The sequence below is a fragment of the Eleginops maclovinus genome, chromosome 6 (genome assembly GCF_036324505.1).
Source record: "Eleginops maclovinus isolate JMC-PN-2008 ecotype Puerto Natales chromosome 6, JC_Emac_rtc_rv5, whole genome shotgun sequence".
NCBI classification, from domain to species: Eukaryota; Metazoa; Chordata; class Actinopteri; order Perciformes; family Eleginopidae; genus Eleginops; species Eleginops maclovinus.
The window spans coordinates 13557876-13583853 of NC_086354.1; the positions used below are offsets into that span (position 1 = coordinate 13557876).

General features: G+C 39.9%; 1 protein-coding gene across 2 annotated transcripts in view; it reads right to left on the reverse strand.

Annotated features, from left to right (window-relative positions):
• The window catches only part of LOC134865389 (glypican-5-like), an 89333-nt gene that overhangs the window by 33854 nt on the left and 29501 nt on the right, over nt 1-25978 (reverse strand). The window contains exons 4-6 of one of the 2 annotated variants that reach the window (XM_063884877.1): nt 18718-18881; nt 17515-17571; nt 16778-16900 (exon numbers count right to left, since the gene is read on the reverse strand). In XM_063884877.1, the coding sequence (XP_063740947.1) occupies nt 16778-16900; nt 17515-17571; nt 18718-18881 (344 nt within the window). The remainder of the gene's footprint in view (nt 1-16777; nt 16901-17514; nt 17572-18717; nt 18882-25978) is intronic. The other variant, XM_063884878.1, reaches the window with a different exon arrangement.

Genomic DNA, 25978 nt, shown 5'->3' on the forward strand with positions numbered 1-25978 from the left:
TACACTGAAAATATTCATAAAATCCTACTCCAATGTTTTTCAGGCTATAACAACTCAGATTTAAAACATTCCAATAAAAATAAGGCTTTATATTTCTGTAAATTAATTCAATGCCTTTCTAATTATCTGCGAGAACCCTGGCAATAATGTAGCTAAATTATATAGAAATGCACTAAGATAAGTATTATCTCTAAAGCCATTAAGATCACTCTAACCATCACTAATGTTATTTCTTATTGGCACCATGTAAATACTGGACTACACAGGGCCTTACCGATCCTTAAAGACTTTGAATGTTTGTGACATTACAAGGCGGCAACATACAGTAAGCCCTTACAGACATCCTTATACAATAGTGTGTATTCGTGTTTGTTTTTCTGTTTGTTTTTATTCATTTCACATGAATAGATAGTTAACTTTTTCTACGACGTAATGTGTAAAACACAATACTCTGCAACACTTTACGGTTTATACTTCATTAGTTGGACGAAAACTAATTCTGCACATCCCAACTATTAATCATAACACTTGTTTGTGTCTGTCACATTTCCACGTGTAAATTGATTTAAATAAATGATTCTTCTGAAACAAACATCAGGCGAACTCACAGCAAGCTCGGGGGGGGGGGGAGTGACAATGATTGAGAGGAGATGAGATTGCTTTCATCTGAATGTGTGTGTATTTCTGTGGCTGTGGGTGGTACCATATCAGCTGAGAAGGGTATTGAATTAGAGCTGGTAGTAACGCTTTGAGTGTAAACAGCAAATTGTTTGTTCATCACGATTAATAAAGCCTCTCCCCACCCCCACGGCTGTTGGGGATATACAAGGTTAAACATGTTCTGTGACTAATACACATTGGTTCAGAACATGAAGCCATAGTTTTTAAAGGTGTCATGTTTTAATGTTTGGTGGTTATTGGAAAATCTGTTGTTTTTCTGTTTTTTCTGCTTCTCACAAAGATTATTTTACATTCAAGTAGTTTCACTATGACACTTTTGAAGTCTCTTTCAAAACAACGTGGCAGTTATATTAAATTACCCACCTTGGTAGAAAACTAGATTCTAATAATTCTTCACAAAACTTGTCTGTTGCTGATCAAGTGACAAAATGAAAACATATTACAGTACTTGCCATAACATTTAGCACAATTTTTCGACATTATGAAATATGGAATAACAACTTTCTTTTCCAGGAACCAGAGGACCTGGAGTCACGAGTGAGACCAGTAGTGAGAGTGAGGGAGGGGTTGAGAAGATGTTTGTAGCCAGCTAACTTTACGAGCAGGGCTTGGACATGTTGAAAAACTCTGAACAGAAGGTTTTGTTCTGAAAGGCCAGGCTGTTCTCACACACTGTGAGCCATTAGCAGCCATTTACTGTACTAACACTAAGCTCATGAACAGGCGACTGGTCAAAAGCCACTTCGCAAACATTTAATCAACATGACATATGTGCACATGCTGTCGCTCGGACAGTAAACATGAACATGTGCAAATGTTTTGCAATCCTGTGCCCTCTAATACAATGAGAACTACACAGCCTTACTACAAATCCTTGCGGTAGGTCTGATTTTATCGTAGGTCCTTGACGATAAACACAGTCAAAAATAAATATTAAAACAAAAAATATTAACTAAATTAAGCACTGGCCGTACTTAAAGAAGTTGTCTGTGCTGCAGTATGTACTGAAGCTTGCTGTGCTTCAAATACAACTTTATGGACAGGAAATACTGAGATCATAAAATGTGCAGAGAGAAACAAAAAGCAAATCAGGAGAGGGCATCTGCAGGGCAGGCAAGCTCAAACCGGGTGCTTTTTCTCTCTGTGCATTTCCTTTTTTTCCCCTTCACTCCACCTTGTATTTTGTGTTCTCAAACAAACTCTCAAAGTCCACCCAAAGGCCATGTCTTCGCTTCACGTCATGTTTCTTTCTTCCTCTTGATTTCTCTGCCCAGTACCACACACTACTGAACATCCTGGTTTCTCTGTCTTTGTTCTGACTGCTGTCTTTTGTAACCCAGCTGGTGACCACATGAACACACAGCACATGAACGGCACCAGTAGCTGGAGTCACTTGGATTTACTGTATCATGAGTACCAGGGGCACACAGTCTTGGCCTAAGTCTCATTGTTTATTCACTAGGGGTATGAGCTTTTCCTCCATTTATCTGTCCACTCCTATCTTATGACCTCAACTCTACCTAGTTCCAGCTGGAAGCTTGAGGATTGGGAAAAGAAACACTTCTATGGCCAGTATTGTCCCAGTAAAACTGCAACATAATGCATGTTGAGAATCACTATGATACTGTGGATAACAAGGATGACTTTGAGAAAAGTTATCCAAGGTTCCACTACTAAAAAACTTTAAAAGGCCAGTCAACGTATCTGTAACTGTTCTGCTTGATTGTATTATAACGTAAAACATTTGACTGCAGATCCAGGCACATAACTTAAAATGAGTTGTGAAAATTGTGTGAGGTTGCCAGCTACTCTCTTAAAGTAAAGTTAGAGTAAAGGATGCCGCAGACCTAATCTGTATCCCAGTGGGCCCTCTTTCATGCTTCTTTACAGCCTGGCAAGCTTCTGTATCAGGTTATGAGTAAGAAATGTAGGCAGAGTCAGAGAGGGTCAGACATATAAAGAGCTGCAAAGGCACAGCAGTGATGTTGGCAACTCCAAACAAGATCAAAAACAATCAGCTGTAGAACCCAGCAATCTCATCGCTCTTGTTTTGAAGTTCATCTGAAACTGTTTAGATGATTTCATACTAGCTGCTCTCCGTGTTTGGGAAGTGTCTGCATGACTAATCACAAGATGATGGAACTCTTTAAACTTGTTTTGCCGACATAATCATTCATTTTTAAGTTCTTCAAAGTGTGTTCTTCTCTAGATGGGAAGGCCGATGCGAAGGATTTTATTTCTACTTAGAGTGAAGTTTGATACTTAGAGTATTGGTTTCTAACTTTTTGGATCTGTGACCCCTTAAAACAGAGCAATGCACATATGCCTTTTCATGGCACTAAATACATTATGCACAAATCAACCAAAGCAATTTTTCCTTCAAAGAAACTCACAAAAAAAAAGAGTAGATCAGAACCAATTCAAAATAAAATCCATTAAATATGTATAGCATTTGTTTCTTTACTCTCTATATACTGTTCGTTGTTTTGAGACATCCATGTTGTTTCTGTCCAGTTGGGAACCACTGACCTAGAGTAATTCTGGGAAGTTCAGAAGACATGTCCTTTTACTATTAATGTTGGGGCTCCACAGTCTACAGGCAGTTTCTAACTCCAGTTACAATAACTGCAGGGTTATGTCATTTCAGCAAAGATGAAAAATGTTTGTCCTGGACGTTTACGTTAATGAATCTTTCCAGTTTTTGTCTGGGACTTCACCTGAGGCACGACACCTGTGCTGGGCTGTCTTTGTGGCGTGTGGACCAATGAAATATGGCTGTTTATGGCTGTGTGGTTGGGATGGAATTACACACCACTATGTTGATCTGAACTGCATTGCCACTTCTTAAGAGGTCCCAGGGTGATTTTACCAAGACCAGGCTGGTTTATTGAGTGGTTGCACTGTAACAGCTATATGGTTGAAGGTCCAACAGCTCAAATTACTCATGGCTATTACGCACTGAAACCCTGTCCTCTACAGTGCAATAAAATGTGTTACTGCGCTTATGAATGGCTCCCTTCATGCTGCATGTTGGTTTTCTATGTCCTTTTTTAAATGCTATGAAATTTACTTTTACGGCCTTTATTGGGTCATGTCAAGTATCCAATCAATATTTCTCCAGTTTCCTGTTTTTAATTTGCCCATAACAACCAACACATATCTCTTTCAGTGAGTACTCCTAGAGAATAATATCGCTTTCATATCCAACCATTAAAATATCCTTTCATTTATGTCATGCAAATACATTTTTTACAGTGATTAGAGCTCCATGTGGCAGTACGAAGCAGCCCGTCGGAATGTTTGCATCTCACTTTGTTTGTTTGAGTAATTACCATGGTAGTGTGGAAGCTGTTGACTGGATATGTCTTATCAGATTCTACGGTGGATGGAGTTGAAAGCTGATCTTGTTGCCCTCTGAGCCTGTAGACCATGGTCTGGTAAAGATGTGTCCCGCCGCTATAAACTAGCTGTTGCTCTGGAATTGTTGTTTCCAAAATTCCAAAAGCCAAATATTTGCACACAAAAAAAAGGAAACTTTCCAAAACGGAAACAGTGTTTTCATTTTGCGCGTTTCAGCAGGTTTGGTTGTGTGCACAGTAAGCCAAGTTTACACTTACACTTCCTGGCTATATCAAGACTTACATTTTATATTTGGATGCTGTTTGTGGTAGCAAACAAGCCCAGCTGTGGACTAATTAAAAAAGCACTCTGTTTTTGTGGGCTTAACCCAAGTCTGGCCCTGACATGGTATGCTCTCTAGGTTACTGTGACCTCGGCTAATGATGAGCAGAGTCAGAGAACTTGAATATAAACTGAGAAAAAGGGAGTGCAATGAGATTAAACAGAGAAAAAACGGAGATGAGACAATTATCTATGACTATGTGTAGTAATTCACTTAGCATGGGCATACACTTACAGGCAATCACAGACACTGTGTTTATCTTGCACTCAAGCTATTCTACCCTTCAATTTCTATTTCCGTCTGCAGGCTAGGTGACGTCTACGATATCTAGTTTGACTCATCATTAGCTCATTATAGGCGTATACACAGCCAAGCAAGTTCCATTTCAATGCTCTTCTGAGCTAATGAACAAGTATCGATTCATCTAACAATCACAGCAACTGCAAAGAGCTGAATTAATTTGGTGTAAGTGACTCGCTCTTGCCAACAAACTGCTCTTACACCCACTTTCTTCCTCATACTCTGTCAGTGGCTCAAACGTGCGCACTCTCTCTCTCTCTCTCTCTCTCTCTCTCTCTCTCGCTCTCTCTCTCTCTCTCTCTCTCTCTCTCTTCTCTCTCTCAAGCTCCCATACTTTCATGTCTTTGCCCGTGTAAACAAAACCTGACATTAGAAAATCAGAAGTTTCATCACAGTGTAATGTATATACTCTCTGACTCTCGACACCAGATCCGACATGTACTCTCTGTACTTAGTTCTCCTTCCAAACACTGGCATAATGATTTGTGAGCATTTATACAAAATATAAATGACTGTAATTTGACTAGATGTTATTATACTACAAGGACAATACCTTCAGACTTAGTTGCTGGTCTCACAGGGGAGAAAAATATGCTTCCACACTGCCCCCGTGTGGCCAATTCTGGCTACGGCGAGACAATAGCATTACTGTATAGGGCCATTCTGAGCTTGATTTTTAAGAAAGAAATAAGTCTGAAAATGCATTCAGATTCATATGATTTTAACAAAAATCCTGAATGTTAAACAATATGATAAGTGTAACAGATATCTAGCAACTGTCTGTATGAGTTTTTAATCTGTGTATTTATGTTTTAGAACCCCCTCAAAAATGAGATGCAACATCTCAAGGGACTATACTTCAATACATTGTCAAATTCTCAAATATCTGTATGAAATAAGTCTCAAGCAAAGCCAGACTAATGGCTGGGATCAGTAAAACTGAATCCCATTATTGGGTAATGACAGTTTTAAGCACCCTTTGCGCAAAAGAAACTTCTAATATCTAAGGTAGCGGAATTTGATTTGTACTTAACTGAAATGAGTTCACTTAAAGGACATATTTTTAGAACAGTTATGTAGTCAGACAGTGAGTGAATATTTTTAACAAAACATGCAATGCAACATTTCCAAGCAGATCTTACAGTGAAGATGATTGCTCTGCTGAAAACTAGTAAAAACCGGTGATGAGAATCTGCTGTTCACTACAAAAAGATCTATTTGTAAAAAATTAAACGTGTCTTTTCCAAGAGGTGGCAATGTCCATTGTGTTAAGTGTATTGTGGCTTGGACGTTTTCGCCAGCCCACAGTGCACAAATACATGAAGATTAAACCACTAAACTTGCAATTTACAACTTTAATGTTATTATACATTTTCCTCATAGGAAGTGAGGGAGAGCCACAACCCACGTACTCAACCAAAACTACAAATCATCCAGACTACTTGGTTACAACAAGACTGAACAAATTACAAAATGAAGAGGTTTCATTTGTGGGTCTCGAGTGCTAGAGACCCACAAAACATACACTGTAGCGCTTAAAGGTTTATATGTCATGTATGCTATAATGGGTGGCAGTTACATGGATTACAGCTGTAATTGACCCTAGGTTTGCTTTGAGGACATTCCCAGGCCTAACTGTCCCGACTGTGTCTGTCACTGGGTGTAACTGTTCCCCACCTCTCTGTGTCGCCTATTCCGAAGTACCAGCAGACGCGCTGCAGGGTGACTCAACAGACCACACAGACTTCTGGGAAAAGACTATGTATGAAGCTTCATTAGACTGGAGGAACAAGAACAAGTCATGTCCTTGCCCACACCCACAAATTACATACAGACAAGCATCTTTCCCCAACAAAGATAACTATTTCACTCTTGATCATATCCCCCCCACACAGTTACATGCAATTTCTTCTCATTATTTTCTAATAAACATGCATAAAAAGCCTTTTTCTGTTTGAATTCACAGATCTCACTGCACGTGTGTATCTTGAACTTGGGGGACAAATGAAAAAAAAAGCAAGAAGAGGACGTTTATTTTTCTGACAGTTTGCAATGATTTTATCTGGCAGTGGCTATAGGTACATTTATTTAGAACACACAGTAGCCCTGGGTAGTTATTTAAAACTTGGCTGTAAAATAATGATGTATTTTGCTATCATCAAGATACACATTTTTCTAACATTTCATTCTCTGCTTGTGTGGCAGCCCTTCCATTCCAGTGTCTGTTGAAACCCAACACAGAGAAATGTAGTCAGTAGTTAATAAAATAAAACCTATAAAATATAAACAGTAACACCAGAGGAAGTGATCATTTTTGCTGCTTCTATTTTTTTTCCAGGGCTGTATATTACATATATATTATATATATATACTATATATTGTTTTTTCAGTACTAATTTAGTTCATAATGTTTTTAGAATTAACATGTCTTTAACACTTATAGCCCAAAAAGGCCATGAAAATGTCACAATGTCCATCTACATTCAGTCATGAAATAGAGTGCATAAAACTGCATTGCATCAATTTTAATGAACTGCATTTATTTCTCTTATGCAAAGAAATAATTAAGAAAATTGACGAAGCAATTCCTTCTTTATTTCCCAGTAGGTGGCAGCATTAGCCACTTGTTAAACGATTTCAATTTCACTAGACAACTTACTGATTTTAAGGATAGTGTATTGGTTACAAAGGGATGAAAAGACATGTTAAAATGATTGAAAAAGAGAATGCTCCCAGGGATACATTTGCTCACAAAGATTGATAACTGACACAGAAACCAACACAGTCAAAGCATTGTGAAACATGAATGGAGGAGGGAACTGAAAAAAAAGAGAAAGAGAGGAAGAAACAAGTTACAAGACCTATAATGATGAATATATCCCTCCTTCCTGCCACATGCCCACACGCCGCGGAGGGCATGGATAACTGAGGTTAGAGGTCTGGGGGGGAGCTGGGGGGCAGTTTGTGTGTGGAAGGCAGACAAGGGCAGGCAGGGGCAGAGCCAGGAGAGTAAACTATGCCCCAGAGCACAGACGGGTGGAGTGGACCATGATCCTCTGGTGTGGTACGACCACCTGTTTCTCTGTCTGTCTGATCCGGGACCGAATGGCGTGATCTAGTGCTTAAGGTTGACAGCTCCAGTGTAAACTGAAAACCAGTCAAGGGGTTCACCATGGATAAAGCTAAATATACCATATGCCATGATTTTTTGTACTTACATCTTTTCTTTATGTTCAGGCTGGTTTTGCAACTACATAATGGCTCAATGTGTATGAAGGGGATCATAAGCATGGACGAACACAGAGAGAAGGAGGCATAATGACACATCTGGACTGAACTGTATATGCAGACAGTGTAAGCAAAAAGTACTCAGTGCAAACAGTCCAGTTTCAACTCAAACATAAAGTACATTTGACTCACGGTACCAAACACACACAGGCATCCACATACTCAGACATACCCACATAGAGAGTGGAGAGGGCTTGCGAGGGTGTTGAGTGAAGGGGTCAGAGATCAGACTCTGTGCTGCTGCAAAGGGCATGTGGGAGCACAACTCACACCCATCCATGAACACATGCGCACACACACAGCTACTCAGACAATCCAGAAGAACATTTTTTAAGCTTAAATGCAATCAGAATCTATCTGCTTACCCCCCACATGCACTCTCACACAAGCAGAAATGATCCCCAGGCACTCAGTAAGATTGACATTTGAGAGCATATTGTAGATAGAGAGATATGGAGGCAGCTCTAACTACAGCTGTTTGACACCAGAATAACATATATAGGATTATAAACCGCAATGTTGTGCAAACTTCTGTTAAGGTCAAGGAGTGAAGAGTGACTGCGCTGCAGGCAGAGAGAAGGAGGGCAAAGGTTGGGCAGCTATTATCCAAATGAAGTCGGACAGATGGTGGCATTGACAAACACATGGTCAAAATGGCTTTCTTGGCAAAAGTCCAAGTCATTACTATCATGTTTGTCATGATCAGGCTTATCTGTCAATCAGCCACAGGTTGGAAAGTGGAAACATCATCATAAATCAGTCAGTAAGCTGAATCTAAGAAGTCTGGGTTTGTGTTAAGAGGCTTGGACCTTAGCTGAGCAAATGTCTCCCTCGAGTGCAGAGCCACTGACAGTATAACTTTTTATAAGATGATTTCCTTCCTGGCATTTAATGTTCTGAAGTCCTATCATGGTCTAATAAATTACAAAGCACTTGTAATTGTGCCAGACTTCACATCTAAACGGATTATAAAGTTATCGTGCTGGGGATAGTTAAAAGCAATAAAAAGTCACATTTTTAAATGTTAAATAATATACATTATGTGTTCCTTATGTTTGTATAGATACATTTGTAAATGTCTAATTAAAAACAACTTAACACTTTTGTACTGTTTTTCCTTTAGCTTTGGGTGGATGCGTTATATATTGAACAGGTTGTTGCCATCAATAAATTGTAAAGATAATGTTTGTGTCTCTCTATGTAACGATCAAATAGCTCTTAAAATGTATATTTATGCTCTGTCAGTTAACCAACACTTTAAGAAACTAACTATTCCATTACTTGTTGGTGTTGAGATGCTTAGCTGTTCGGCTCAAACACACACGCGGGTACTTTCCCTTCATTCTCAAGCTCTTCCGTGCGGAGGCTGCATTCCCAGCACCACTCGGGGGGCTCCAGTGAGCGAGCCACGACACCAAACCCACCCGGAATTCTAGGAACTTTTTCCCTGTGGTTTCAGGTTACCACATACACACACTGAGCACAGATCAGAGCCACACACACAACACCCTCTCCACAGTAGTGTACTGTACATTTTGTTGTTTGTACAGAGATGGTTTTGTTAGCTTCCCCTCTCTCCTCCCGTGCCTGTCATTCATTTTCATTTTAAACACACATACACATCCTTTGGGTTGGACTACAAACTTGGACTAAAGCTTAAACGTGGATTCAAACTAGACGTCTTATTCACAGTCTCACTCTGATGGTAGATATCACACACTGCAAACCTAAACTGGTACACACATTCACACTAAAACTCTACAGTGAGTTAGCCAATGCACGCTATTGGCCCTAAATTCAGTCTTACAGGTATACATTGCATCACACAAAATTCCATTCAAATTCAGACATAAATTTACACAATCAGGGTCCAACTGACAGTTACAACGTTTCCCCCACGAAAAAGGATAACAGCGTCCCTAAAAATAGTTGAGCAGAGAGAGGTCCAGCTCTGTTAGTCAGATGTGATCATGATGTATGAGTGTTGATGCGTGTTCAGTGTGTGAATGTGTTGTGTATAGAGTGTGAGCTATCTGTGGCAAACAGAAATAGTGTGATGGTCTATAAGGCAATAATCCTTTGTCACCACGGCTACAGCACAAGCTGCATGTTTGGATCAAAGCAGAGGTTTGCAAGTGGATTTTCTCTTCCTTTGAAGAGTGTTAAAATCTGCATTGAACTACATCAGTCAGTAAATGTGTGTAACTGATATGGTATGATTTCTTTGTTTAAAGTCTACTCACACGTTACCACTTCAACAAGTGGCAACTGTATGACTTTCTTTAGCGGGCACATTATGGTATTGGTTAGGTGCCAGCACGATTCCCACTTTTAAAAACTAAAATCATTAAAGGCTGGCGGTATAGAAGTAGGATTTAAACTGTTACCTTTTTATTTTAATGTTGTGTTTAAAAGCTGAAATTTAAATACAAAGTCCAATAGGAACCAGACTGTTGAACCAGGCAGAAACTGTTCTAGTATTGCGACACCATGATAAGCAACACAGAGCTCGTTCTGAAAAACAACAAGCACTTCATTTCATAACGGAGGTGTCTTGCAAGAGCAATTTTATGACAGATAAAGATAAAATTGCCTGTTAAATACTTGGTTCGTCCTGGAGGACGCATCGTTAGCCGTTTTTTATTAAGTAATATTTTGGCCAGTGTGGTGTTTGTGTGCGCAATTGCTGACATCAAGGAGCACAAATTCTTTAGGGTCTTCTCCTTTGTTTGCTGGCATGGTGTGTCAGAAACTTGTGTCAAACTGAGATACAGAAATGCCTGGGAGGCAAACACGACCCTCTAAAACACACGCAGACCACACAGATCACTATTGGCTGGCACCCAGGCATGCAACAGTGAGGACTTCAAACAGGCTCATAGAGGCAATTTAGCCTAAAGACAGAGGGCTCTCCTAAAGCCAATGCTCCTGCTGCCACTGACTTACATCCCTTATTTCTTGCCTTCCTTCATTAATCTATCAGTTATTCTCTATTTCTATCCATTGTTTTCACATCCATACCTCCTTTGCCTCTCCCCAGCATGTCTATACCTCCATTTCTCATCCACCTCTCCTGCAATGAGTTTGATGCCTAGCCAATAGGCAAGCAGAGAGGTTAGTGAGTACACTATGTCTACCTCGCCCAGTAGGAACTGCTCCAGTAAAAAATACCAGTCTATTGTGGCATTTTAATTATATTAGCTCAACCCACTCCACTGGCTGGACACACAACAGAAGAGAAGAAGTCGTAAAACTGTGTCCCTTCTATAAAAGTAATGAAGAGGAGACTGAAAGGAGTTGGAAGGATATTTCACAAATATACAGTACAATGTCCACAAGCCACACCATAAAACCTCAACTTGAGGAGGCCGAAAGACATAAACACTCTTAACTCAGAGGCATGCTAAGTCCCAAATGGGCATATAATTGTACAGCCAGGCCAAGAAAATCACATTTGCTTACACAACATCTACACAACCTATCCTCTAACATTTGCTTTATTGCACAGCCACAGGTTCAGAAATAGCATAACTCAAAACTCTCACACTCCAAGCGTTTCAGCAGACAGAATAAATAACTGTCATTGACTGCAATATGATCACCCTGTTTCACTCAAATAGACACACAACATAAGGATGCAGGCCTAAAGAGAGAAAAGTCTACGCAATTTAGCAAAGTAGAGAGGGTCATGCTGAGGTGCCAGGAAGCAGCACAGGGTTATGGGAAAGGGAGGGGTAACTGAAACAGAGCTAAGAAGAAATTGAAAAAAAAGGGATTGTGGGAGAGGAAGAAGAAGGACAGAAGTTTATGACCTCAAGAAATGCAAATTACGTTTCAGTTGAAAGGGTGGGTGCAAGAAGGAAAAAGCATATGAAGTTTATATTTCCAACTTTTCAATTTCATTATTTCTCTGATGTCTCATAACTCTACTGTGCCACCACTTCATCAAGTCAGGATTCTTGCCTACATAAGAAAACACATATTTAACAGACTGAACTGACTTCTGCCCATAGCCACATATACACAGCAAACACAGGCTTACAGCAGGGAACGTCCTTTCTTTGCATATAGTCATTCATTTAATGTCCCCTCTGCTAAAGTTTCATTATCCAATTCTTGTGCATTTTAGAACAGAGCCCCTGGGACGGGACAGACCAACACCGAGGCAGCACGGAGGAATGGTACTATGACTTGATAGGACTGGAAGAAAGAGGGAAAGTGAGTGAGAAGGGTGAAAACTTTGCCCGATTGAAGCGCTCTCCCTGTTTCTCCCTGCAATAACCGAATGGATTCCAGATGTCAAAATGATAAACAAATGGATTGTCATAACCTTATAAAAATGCAAGGCATTCAGATACACTCACACTACTCTATCGTCTGTGGGCCGTCCCCTGGATCTAATACAAAAGAAGCATCCCCAAAGTACAGTGATGAGTTCTCCATTCTTTGAGTTGTACGTACTGCACTGTATGCACATGACCTACACACCAACATATGCATACACCCGACTGCAGTTTTACATTGTTTGGAGCCTTAACAAATATACCGTAGTAAATAAAAAAGAAACAACTCAATGTATTAAAGAATTTATTTTGCAGACCCTGGCTCTACTAAAGTTGTTTTCCCTTGGTATTGACATGATGTTCTCCTCCCATAAAGGTTAACACAGAGAGGGAAGCTAGTAATCTGTCCATTTAACATTCCCTTGCTACAGAATAATCCTTCTGCCTACAGTAATTCAGCTCCCAACGAGGTTGTATGCCACAAATGCTAATGAAAGTCAAAGTCTAAGTATATTATGTTTTTAAACAAAAGCAGTGTTTTCAGAGTTAGGCTGTTCAGACAGGAAAACTTCTACATTCACTCTTCCTTATGTCTTTTCAATTCTATATAATAGCATGTAAGTGGCAACTCCATCCTTGTTCACATAATTTAATCTAAATCTCACGCTCCAGCAAGATTGTAAGAGCAAAGTTTGCCATAAAGGATCCCAAATTAGTCAACTTTTATTGGCAAAACAGATCATTGCAGGAGCTGCATCTGAAATGAACTCCAAATTAGATTATAACAAGACATGCCATCAACATAGAGGTACAGCATATCACAGAAGGGATTGGTTAACATGCCAATGTTTTTCACTTTTTCAAGATCCCAATTTACTTGTTTCACCTGTAGCCTCCACTCCACCTGGCTTTCTCTTACCACCTGTGACCCTGTTATGCAACTGATTTGCTGCTTCTCATTAAAGAAAACCAAAACAATAGATGGAGGTGGTTACCATGTGTGCTCAGTCTGGCTTTGCCTTAGAATTAGCCATCTTGTTGCAATCCAATAAAAGGCAGCAATCACTGATCACCATTCCTCTTCAGTTAGGATCACCTCGAGCTCTCCTCTTTCAGGACAATGATGCCAACATCTATTTATCCTGTTTCCAACTACTTGCATCAAAATCAGACAGGTGATGGTCAGAGGGGTTTTGTAAGAGATTATGGAGCTCATGCCCAACATTGAGCACTTACAGCCGTTTTTAATTCATTTAATTTGAAAAATGTCCTTACTTGCAATGTTATTTCCTTTTGATTAGACATCCATACCCAATTATTTTGGGTCTCGTTATGTCTGGGAGAAATTTAGCATTAAGTTGTTGTTAAATAAAACCCTAATTGAAGTTACCTCCTCATGTGTTTTCAGTCAAGAGGCTTATAAAGGTCCTAATTAAGCCATAACTTTGGCTATACCCTGCAGCATTGTTTCATAACCTGCACATACTGTCTCTATTTGTCATAGGACAAACCAGGGATGTTATTAGCATAATTATTTTGAAGAAAGATTACAATTAAGTTATTCATTTTGTGATAAGACTACTTTAATGGCGATAAAATGACTGACTAATCTAAGAGTGTGGTCATTTTGGTTAGTCTTACCTTCCCGAATAGATGGTGAAAAGTATTCACACGTGTGATGCTGTAAACGTTCAGAAAGGTTTGAACACATGCCAACAGGCATTTTTAGTTGTAAGTACAACTGCTTGCCCCCCGCTCGCCCCTCTGTCATCAGATGCTGAGTAAAGAGAAGAAGGGAATTTCAATCCCCATTGCCTTTGATGTGCTTTGAAGTATTACAACATACAAATGTGTGTGTGTGTGTGTGTGTGTGTGTGTGTGTGTGTGTGTGTGTGTGTGTGTGTGTGTGTGTGTGTGTGTGTGTGTTCACACATGTGGATGTGTGTCTTCTTGTCTGAGCACAGTTTGATTGTGTCTGAATGAATAAGCCCTCCAGCTGTTGACTAGCATATGTGTAGATTGATATGCGAGTGTGCGTGCCCGTTTGTGTCTAATTCCTCCAGTGTGAGGGGGAAAACCCACGAGGCCTTCAGAGGCTTTGTGTGTGCTCACCAAACAGGAAGTCCAACTAAGACATCGACTGCCACCATTTTCAACAAACATTTCGATGTCATCTTCACACACCTTTTCATATTTTCTTATACCCTGCTTCTCTTGCCGCCTTTGCAGTTCTCGTGCATTTTTCCCAGGCATGGTGTGGCCAGTGGCTGTAGTATTGGCAGTGATGTCCAAGTATTTCCCATGCAGCCTCATAGGAGGGTCTTTGTTCCCCCTCCAGGCTTTAGGGGTCCCCACGGCAGGCCTGTGCCCCACTCCACTGACTCCACAATGGGTCTTTATGCTGCCAAGGCCCTCCTCCTCCACATCACTCCTTCATGCTTCCCTCATCAGGGGCACCGGGAGGCACAAGGGGCACTGTGGCACCAAAACGCCAACCCTTTTCATGCCTCCTCCTGTCCCTCTCTAATTCATGCCAACAGAGTCAGATACAGGGGAAGAGGTTTGCTGAATAGCCACAGCTTGATCTGAGCAGTTTATGAGTGGTGCCAAATGTCTCAGTAGGGTACTGTTTTCTTATTCAACCCAAGAACACTTGACACCGCAAGCGAAGGCCTGGCTCTCACCAGGGAGTGTGTGATAACACACCGTAACAACCCATTAGCACTGTTCTTGAAAAACCAATGGCCTTGGTAGTAAAAGTGACACACACTTACTTACAAACAAAGAGGGGAGAAATAAAGAACTGGCTATACATAAAGACAAAGAAGCCGTATCTTGACATGATTGTAGAGTTATTGTGTTATAGGTGCTGAATTGTCTCCTCACCCTGTGTTTTCTAGCTCATATGTCCCAGGTCATGAACCTAGCACACACACAGTATCTGACTAAGGTAATTTATGTGCCGGCACATTGTGACAGGCCCTGATGAATGTGTGGTCTGCTCAACATGTCTCAGTCACTGGCAGATCCTCTGCAGTGGGAAAGGGAAGGACAGTTCTGAGCCAGAACATGAAGAGAGGATGAGAGAGAAAAAGAAAGGAAAGTGAATGAGAAGAGAAGAAAAGAGAAGAGAAGAGAAGAGCAGAAAAGAGAAGAGAAGAGAAGAGAAGAGAAGAGAAGAGAAGAGAAGAAAAGAGAAGAGAAGAGAAGAGAAGAGAAGTGAAGGGAAGAAAACAGAAGAGGAGGGAAGGGAAGAGAAGGACATTTCCAAAGCTAAACTTTTTCAGAAAAATCTCTGACAAAATGCTTTTGCCAACCACTGAGGCAAATAAAAGGGTCTTTTGAATCAGAGGCATCTGTTCATGAGCCTAATGTTTTCCCATGTACTTATGAAAAGCATAGTGTATGGCTTAATCAAGCAAAACGGACACAGGCCAAAGGATCTGACAAACATTCAGGGTGGATATCATAGGGAAAAGGCATCCCCGGACCTCTGCTCTGCTTCTTCCAGGGCCAATACTGGCATTGCTAAGAGCTGAGGTTGCCATGGCAATGGGAGCCACTTTAAGGCCACCGCAGAAGGAGAGCATAACCTTGTCATAATTGTGGACCGAGTTTCTAAAGCATTTAAGAAACAGATCCAGCATGGGGAATCAGTTACAGACTTGCATTGGCTCAGTATTTTGCATAAATTCTCCGTTCTTCTCATGCTGACTGAGAAAGCACATAACCACAAAGACACACACACACACACACACACACACACACACACACACACACACACACACACACACACACACTCAAAAAAGATGCAATCAAAACCATAAGCAGGAAAAGTGTGCCAGGGCCACACCTATAAATCAGCACAAAATAAAATCCTCACAAATAAAATAAAGAAACATAATGGAGAATAACAACAACCTTTTAACTGACTCTAATACAAAGGAGAGGGGAGCGTACCAACTATGTGCTCTGCCTGCATTCACTCAATGTGGAGATGGATTTAATGACTTCCTTATTTCCCACATTGATTAACTATAACCAGCCATACTGACTCACAGACTGACTGGTTTCTTACTTTTTCTGAAATGTGTTCGAAACTCGTACTTTTCAAAGTAAGGTTTTAGAATGTATAGATATTAAGTGGAAGTGAATGTCCTGTTTGAAAGGATGCACACAAGCCGGCACCTAATTAATTATCACATAAATGAAAGTTCTGACAAAAAACATTTATGCAACAACTGGCAGCTAGAAAGTTATATAACAAGATAGAAAACTTTTCTTAAACACAAGACACAAAATGCTCTCAAAACAGTATGAGTCTAAACAACTAAATGAATCCATTACAAGGACAATGGATTCTGGGAGTAGAAGTCAATCAAGGGTTAGCTCAATGGGATGATAGTGAAAATGTTATAATTTCAGTTAAAATGAAGAAACACAATTAATTGACAGTATGAGTCATGTGATTTTCCATGAGGGAATGAATGTTTTCACAGGTCTTTGTCAGGACTGGAGGGGGGCACTGAACGTTATGTCTTACCTCTCCACCACGTCTTCTCCGCTCCAGCATGTGGAGTCGTCAACAACATTCTCCCCTTCGCACAGCATCTCCGGTAATGCTGCAAAGAAAGACTTGTAGCGCTGCAGGTACATCAAGAACTCCCTGAGGAAAAACGGACATAGTTACATAATTTTAGTAAATATCACATCTCATAGTCCACGTTTAGAAAACATTTTTTTGGTGTGGCTGGTAGATACACTTCTTATTACTTTGCACCACATCGCCAACAAAAAATCTCTATCTGCATTCCATTCAATAATACATGCATGTGATATATACACATCGAGATATTGACGGTGGAAGTAAATGAGTTGCTTTGAATGTGACTGTTTCACTATGTCAGCAGATTTTTCTCAATTATGCTGTGCAGTAAAGTGCTTGCTTCATCAGATCTGCTAACACATGTTATCGATAAAGGCAGTCATCCCGAGCAAAACAATGCAATAATATTTTGATCGGGCACCCGTTGTTGCCACCCATGAGACAGCCAAAACAGCGGAGGTCATGAGAGGTTATTTGCTGAGTCGGAGACGTCAATTCATTTGAAGAACCGCAAATGATATGAATATGACAGTTTTTTAATACACGAAAAAAAAGCCTCAATCACAATTAAATCAACTGTAAAGAAAAAAAAATGTTTCTGTCACAATATGAGTCTTTGCTGGATAAAGTGTGTGAGTGGGTGAGAGCAATACGTCCCTGGGGTTCATGCTTACCTAGAGAGGGTTCTCAGATTATGTTTATTGTTCTTGGAGGGTTTCAGGGGGAACGAGCTGGGAATGATGGGAGTTGGAGTCCAGGGGAGAATGTTGCAAGCAAGGAAGATGCATGTGAAGGTGGGGCGAGGAAGAAAGAAAAAAAGAAACAAAAGGAGGACAACACAAGACACACAGGGAGGAGGGAGAAAAGATAGTCAGTTGACCCTGGAAGAAAGAGATTAACCATGCACATGCAAAGACTAACCACACCACACATAAATCAATATGCAGTTCACCCCACACCACACCGACAATTAAAACAGATACTGGTATGCATTGCCATGTATATGTCAAGTCACAAAAACAAACACACAAGCAAACATCTGCACATGTGCAAACAGTTACATATTCACAGGAAAGCCAACTAAAGTTCTGCTGAATTTCTACATTCATAATTTTTCCTATTAAAACGAAACATAAATGTTGCTTTTCTGTATCACGTTTCAGATTTTTCAGCAGTAGGCTGTTCCCTCTTTACTGCAGTGGGTGCTGCCATGTCTCTGAAGTGGTCAGCGCTCACATGTGCCTTGGTCAGGGTTGGCAGCAGGCATGGAGGTGGATTGTGTTGCTATGAATGGCAGTGGCAGTGCCAGGCCAGACCTGTCAGCTCGGCTGGCATCAGAGCAGTGATTCATGGTTTGGGACAAGGTCAGGCAGACAACGCTGCACGTCTGTGTGTTTCCGTCTGTGGTGCTATTCACGCTGAGGACGGCTGGTGAGCAGGGTTGGTGGTATGGCCGTCTGGGTAAACAGGAAACTGTTGGTCCGTCAAGATTAATCTTACCCACACTCCCCCTCTGCTGGCACATCGCTGCCAGCTGCTGTGGGCATGGGATGGCTGCCTCAGAGGCCAGGTGGAGGGCACGGACTTAAGTGCCAGGCACTGCATTAACATACTATGGCTGTTTGTGTTTTGTCCAAATAACCATATGAAGTAATAGAGAAGTGATGGCAGCTGTGAATATACATTGGCCAACCCTTCCAGCAAAATCATACAGGCCTGACCATTTCATTTACATTTACATGTGGTCCACTGTGTAACTAATTACCAATCAAAATGCTGAACTCTTGCCAGTACAAAATAAATATTTACAGGCAAATAACACAGGCAATCTTAAACTGACCGAATAAATCACAGTTCAGTTTATTGCTTTATCTTACCTCCTCAAGTGGGCTAACTGTGACTGCCACTGCTCTGGTAAGGATTGAGAGGGGGCGGCAGATGGAGGAAGAGAAGTTGAGGTCACGGAAGAGGTTGTGACCTCTGGGCTAGTAGGCTGCATGCTTGTGGGTTCTCCAGTAGACAGGCCACACACCTTGTCCACCTGTGGGGAGGATAGAGGAAACAGACACACACCTGTTAGGCTAGGAAAACATAAAACAGCATGGGTGGGGCTGCAGGATGAGTTCAATAAACCACCAAATGACACCTGCACAGTTAAAAGCATATTTAAAGTAAAATAAACTATTCAAAGTGAATACGTTTTTCAGGGTGATGGTATTGATCTGAAATGAGGAATGGCTTAATTTCAGTTGAATGATAGCAGGGTGAAGAGAGGTGAAAGAATTATAGAGCAGTAAACTTCAGAGTAACAGACAACATGGGAAAACGGTGGGAGTAAAATGAGGGACGTGATGAAAGAAAATGGTATGATGAGAGAGTTATTGCCAGCAGGCTGACAGTAATTGTAGAACATTCCACTACCTTATGGAGGTGAATGCACGTGCGCGCAGTTGGCAGCGATGGCGAGCATCTCCGTTGGGCTATTAAAGCCAACAGCGGAGACAGCAGGGTCATGAGAATGAAGGGGCGTGTGCTTCAAACCAAGAGGTAAAATCAATGAAAGCTCATTGGCTTAAAAGCCTCTGGCCAGTGTTATTAAGTGATCCTCAATTAGCCAGAGAGACAAAGTGTGATAGCTCTTGCACATCCGAGTACAGTGAACAGTATATTTACCGTATAACGCATTGTCTAGATTGATGAGTCATTCTATCATGTAAGGGGTCAGAAATATTCAGCGGCACCACTTATTTATGCATGTCCAAACTTTTTTCAATGAGTGCCAGATACAGATAAATATACAAAGGCCTTGGCCACTCACTGGGTAAATCTGAAGGTTATATTTCAAGTTTGTTATGCAAATAAGTTATTGGGCTTTTTGAGATTTGTCACAAAATGTTCTCAACTTGAATTAATTGAATTTATTTGAAAAGTGGACTCATTAACACATGAATACTACTGTGTAATATCTGTTTACAAATATATTTAAGAAATACAAGATAAGAAAAGCACACGTTTCATGTGGGGGCCATATTCCATTATACTTTTTGAATATGCTGAGGGCCAGTAAAAAATGGACAACGGGCCGCAGTACTTTGGCCACCCCTGCATTACAGAAAGAAGCAGCAAGACCAATAAGGTTTGACCTCATTTTAAGTGATGTTTGCAAGAACATAAATAAACACACCTAGACTTTTCCCAGAACAGATTAAAGGCAATTGGTTTATTTATTTATTGTTATATTTACCATTCACATGAATTAGGGATGAATACAGTCTGTACTAATCTATTAAACAGTGTATTAACGGAGGGCTATGATCATGCTGATATGCTGGGGACATCCGTCCTAGCAACACATCAAAGCAATAGCACAAACTTTATTCAAACTGCAAGTGTTCAGAGCAGCCTGTCAGGGATCTGAAACAATGGAATGCACAAACAAATACATAAACTTCATCTGGGAAGCAACTGGAAAGCATCTGTGTTTAAATGGCTGTTTGAAGGGGTCTGTGTCCACATGTTGGGAATAGTTTAGATAAGTAATTCTGGAAGCAGCTGTAATATGTGTTAACAGTCACAGAGAGTTTCTTGCCAGCCTGCTAAAAATACACTTTCCCTGAAGGGCTAGGCAAGTTAGTCATCTCATATGTCTTATAAATGGAGTTTAAATGAGTTTTTCACACAACAGTGATCCTAGGCAGTGGGATTGTTAATTGCTCAGGAACTCATAAGATGCTTTCTATCAGACCTAACCACCTGAACATTTTTAATCTTCATTGCACCGTTTGCGTGCTTCACTCTGGCTTTTCTCTCGACTTTTTCTAACTACACTCTGCTCTTAAATCCTCTCTAAAGGCAGACGTTAGGCACGGGGAAGGTTGTTTTATTGCATTAACCTTAACTCCCTCCAGACCCATAAAACATGCTCACATGTGGTAGAGGAGTTCACAGCCAGACATACACATAGTCACACATACACATGCCACACACACATTACATTATGGCGGTGAGAAAAGATAGAAGACAGCAACTGTTATGGCCATGTTTTCCTATCAACATAGTAAGCCAAATGTCCTTTGCATGCTTCGGCAAAGAACCACGGTTAAATTCATTTGCATACCATCTGCAAAACATTCAGACATTTATTAGAACACTTGTGAATTTCAACTTGTAAAAGGGAATTATTTTATGAAGAAGGTTTGCTTAATTAAAGTATCTGAGCAAGGGTAATGGAAAATAAGTGACATTTACATTTACAGAAAAGTTCATGCTTTGTCGATTAGGCCAAAGCTTTCAACTTTGCTCAGTCAATTATCAACACTGGCAAGTACATAAAATGACTAAGTAAAACACTGTTAATTCCAAAATTAAGTAAAAGCTATAAACGTCAAGACTGATTCATTTCACACAAACATGCTTAAACCTGTTTATAAACGTAATGTGTAAGTACTTAGCCAATTCGACAGACTGAAGAGTACCATATGGCTCTTCCCTATTCAGCAGAAAATACATTTCCATACACTAAATTCCAGAGATCCAAAACACATATTTTGGTGACATACAGTCCCATGAGGTCATGTCCAGTCTAAAACATTTAGGAGGTCTGCAGAGCGTTGCATGTGGATGAGAGTTTGTTTTTGCTTGTATGGAAAAGGGTGAAGCTGGCAGGCTGAGCTAAACCAACACTAGTCAGTAACAATAGTTATTGATTGCGATGGAAATCGTGTTTTAACTGATTTAAATGTTTTCATACTCTTCTTTTCTTATTCTACTTCATTCTTGAGTTTGGCCATATGTGCTGCTGTTACATATACAGTTTACATATATAAAAAAAAAAATCATATATCATCAAAAATACATTTGTGCTTTGTTTTAGGAAAATGAAAATAGTTTTAAAAAGCAGAAAAATTAATACTGGGGTTTAAATGTATTTATTTTCAACCGATGGATGGTCATGTACCTTCCAAAAGTGTACTATTAAGTTTAAATAGATTTCATTCAAATTAAATGTGATTCATTATTTTACGCACATGGCAAAAAAAACTAAAAGTCAGACCTTAGGTCTTATAATCATTGTTCTGGTGTTGTGATTCAGGCCCACATTTAAAAAAAAAAAAAACACTGACAAAAATCCTTCTTATGTCTAACTAAGCAAACAACAGTGTAAACAGAACACAAAATCATCCTAGGGGAAATAAACAGCATCCTCTTGAGGAATAGAGACATGCTCTTTTAGGTCAGATTTCACCAACCACATAATCCTGAGGGCCAATCAGAGGACAGGCAGAAAAATAACATGGGCTAGAACACGGCCATAAATCAATTAACTCCTGACCTGATGATAGTGTGAGAATGGAAATCCTATTTGGGCACAGCTTGTATGTGTGTGTGGGAACACCTGTTTGTCCTTGTTATACCTTCACAATTTCAGCTATTTTGTGGAGCATTCCTCATGTGATTGCCTGAGGACAGAGTCGGATGGAGGGGGCAGATTTGTGGGATGCATGTCATCCATGGGTAGACTTTAGGGAAATACAAAGCATGTATTCTATGTGTATGCGAGCTAGCCAGAACACTGGTTTGCATATTAACGGAATAGATATTATTGCACTGAAACTAAATAATGTATTTTCTTCTTACAAATGTCTGTACCAGGATCTTTTTTAACGTATTTGGCTCAACATTGACGTGTGGATCTGTGTGTATGTGTGTTACTGTGCTTTATGCATATATCATCAGGTCAGAGCTAGCCAAGCCCAGGGCCATCCCTCCTCTTGGGGAGTATTGGCTTACAGATAGCAGCGGTGGTCTTGTCTTCTCAGTTTATTTATCAAGGGATTACCCAGTAAATCTAAGGGAACTTTCTCAGCCCCCTCTCACCTCAGGCACATTGCATTGTGGGATGACGAGCGCCTGTTTGGTCAGTTAAAACCCCCCGCTTCCACTTTCACATACTTTGTATGCTAAATGTGCCGGTCACACATAAAATCTGGTCATCTAATGCCCTCTGTGAAACTCTGGAAACAGTAGTATATTTGTCAGCTTTGCCAAAGCGAACAATGGCTATCGCAGAAACTCTTAACATTTGCACAGAAGGTACTTACATGAGAACACATGCTGACATTTAGTTATGTTCGGGTTTTAACTACAACCAAGCACCTGTTCAAGCTTCTTTACATTGGCTCCCTGTTTGTTTAAGAATTGATTTACTGATTACTTTTTAGGCTTTCCATGACCTCTGGCTCTTCACTAAATGAAAGGAGACAGAGCTTTTGTGTTTAGGGCCCTTATGCCCAACTATCATTAATATTTCTGAACATTTACTATAACAATATCCACTTTTCAACCAGGGGACTGTATTTTTGTATTACAGTTATGTATCATAGTGCTAAAAATAACCCGAAGAACAACAATCCAATGGCTCTGTGCCATTATTTGTACTTTTAATGAATCCAAGGAATTCACTTTAAGCGTGTTTTACCATTCCTCAGTGTCTAACATTGTGTTAGTATCTAGTTCAAGTGTGCATGCATAGAGTATGAGCAAAGATGTACATTTTATGAATTTACAATGGGGATAAGCTTTAACATCATTCCTGTGTCATTCATATCCCTGGGAATGACTCTTGGGACTGCTGCTTACATCCATTATCTAAACCACAGGCACTGTCATCTCAAGACATTGCACCATTTTTTCCCAGAACCCTAAGATATTCTCAACACGTAAAAATTAGGAAATAAAATAACATTCTTGCGAATGACAATGTAACAAACATACTGCTCTCAAACACATTTATCAATACTGTCAACATTGACCTCCTACTTTTTTGGTTAAGGTATATGATGTAATGGTAGAATATGAGAAGATATTTAACAAGCCAGTATGGCCTTTAAGTACTAAACTGTTCCACCACTGCAATAAGAGCTTCATTCTTTAAAAATGTTTCCCAAAGATTTTTTTACAGTAATCATCTTCCAAATAAAACAAAAATGCGAGCAAATTAGAAATCAAAAACAATCATTTATTCCATATTTACTTAATTTTGGTTACCAACCAAAGGAGAAAAGAAAGCTTGAAAAAATGCATCATTAGTGAAGTTGCCAGATGAGTAGTGGCCACAGATTCTCATACAGATTATGTGATTTTCCAAAGAAAACTAAGAGCATCAATTGGAATTCAAATGACCAGAGTTTTTGCATCATGATAATTATGTTTGAACTAGTAACATTTTCCATTTCTAATTACAACACAGAAAGGGAGCACAGGCAAGGGTTTCCATTTCTAGATTACCCGAATGCATTTTTACCCGTGAAAATATAAGAGAAATCATAAACAACCTAAGCTGTATGGTTTCAGTTGCAGTGTTTCTGGTAGATCTGCTTTTGTCCCATCCAAATGACAATTCCCAGACCTAGATCAACACGGATACTATATGTAACAGTTTGTCATCACGATATATTGACATACAAGAATAACCATATAAATGTACTGTAAGGATCCTGATAGATAGAGACACTTTTCCCCTTCATTTACGCAATAAGGTGACTACTTGAATTTTGCAGGACTAGCAGTGTTGTGGTGGAGGCCTTGAGGTTAAGGAAGCAAGCTTAAGCCTGGAAAGTTGCCAGTTCAAACCCTGGACCATCTGGGAAATCTGGGTGGGTTAGGGGAATAAGGAAGTCTCTCGCCTCCCTCAACAACACTGTTAGGCTGTGTTTTACATTTCACCACACAAAGAGACAGATGTAGGCTATGAGGTGTTGAGGTGTTGAGTTTAATCGGACCATTGTGAACCTCAAATAGCAGGAAAACCCAGGAGCCGGACAGCAGACTTTGGTTCTTTGCCTATTTTAACACACATTATAATAAATAACAAGTTTCATATCTATTGATTAGTCCAAGAGGAAGACGTATAAAGCATTGTATCCATGATGGATTGGAAGTGGTTGTTTTCTGTGATGAGTCCTGTTGATGATAGCGAACTAATTAGTCTTAAAAGCCACATCAGTGTGACTCATGGGTGAAACAGAAGACATGGATGACCAGGATTATTAAAAAGGTTACTTTACTCATCAAAAAATGTTTCATGTGACAAGCATGAATCAGTCCCTAGGGCAGATGAGTCATAACTCCTAATAACCTTACATAAAGAATTAAGTATTTTTCACCCTGTCTCATCTTAAGTGTTTAATGGGATTGCTTATCACTATCTCCCTGTAATTAAGTACATTTCTATTAAATATACTGGACAAAAAGTAGCATATTTTTCTGAAACAAATTCTTACTAAAATTCAAAATAAATATCATCACGGTTAAATTTAATTTGAATAAATAATGGTTTAATCAGTTTTTACCGACCATTGTTTTATTTGGTCTGAAAATACTGGGAGCTGCTGATGAATAAACACACAAATCATACATTTAAGGGGTTTGGATCTGTTCTAAACGTTGTGTATTCTAATAATGATAATGCGTTGTAGCCTTATATCAAAAGCTAAAAAAGTCTGAATGGACTGCAGAAACATTCAGCATCTATAATCCCCCTGGAGCCACTCGTAGAAGCTAATACTGACAGTCCTCCACACGGCCTCTCCCAGAAGGCAGAGCTCGAATGAGAGACGATTAACAACATTATTCTTCTCCCCTTCTTTGCTCTCCCTCTTTACAATTCTTCTTTGTCATGACTTGAAGGTCTCTCTTCATTCTTTCTGAATTACTACGTCTCCATCTTTCACTTTAGTCTTCACTCTGCAGTTTCTGTCAATCAGCCCCCCCCTCACTCTCGTCTGCCTTTTTCTCTCCCTCTTATCCGAATGATGTCAGTGCTAATTAAAGAGAGACTGTGTCCCTCGTATATCACGGAGAAAAGTCCTTGAGATTCCAATCAGTAAAGAGAACATTGAATTTCTCTCTCCACATTGAGGCTTGTTTACCCTGATTAAATCACTTACAGATGATCCTAATATGACGGGCCCTCGTTTTTTTCTTATAAATATGGGTGATGCTTTGGAGTTTGTAGACAAGGTTTTTTCATATTTGTAAACAAATGTTAAAGAATTACAGACATAGACTGTTGCAACATGTCTCAGAGGATTGGTGGTGTTATACCACAGAGATGGAGGAAAAGGGGACAGAGGAAGG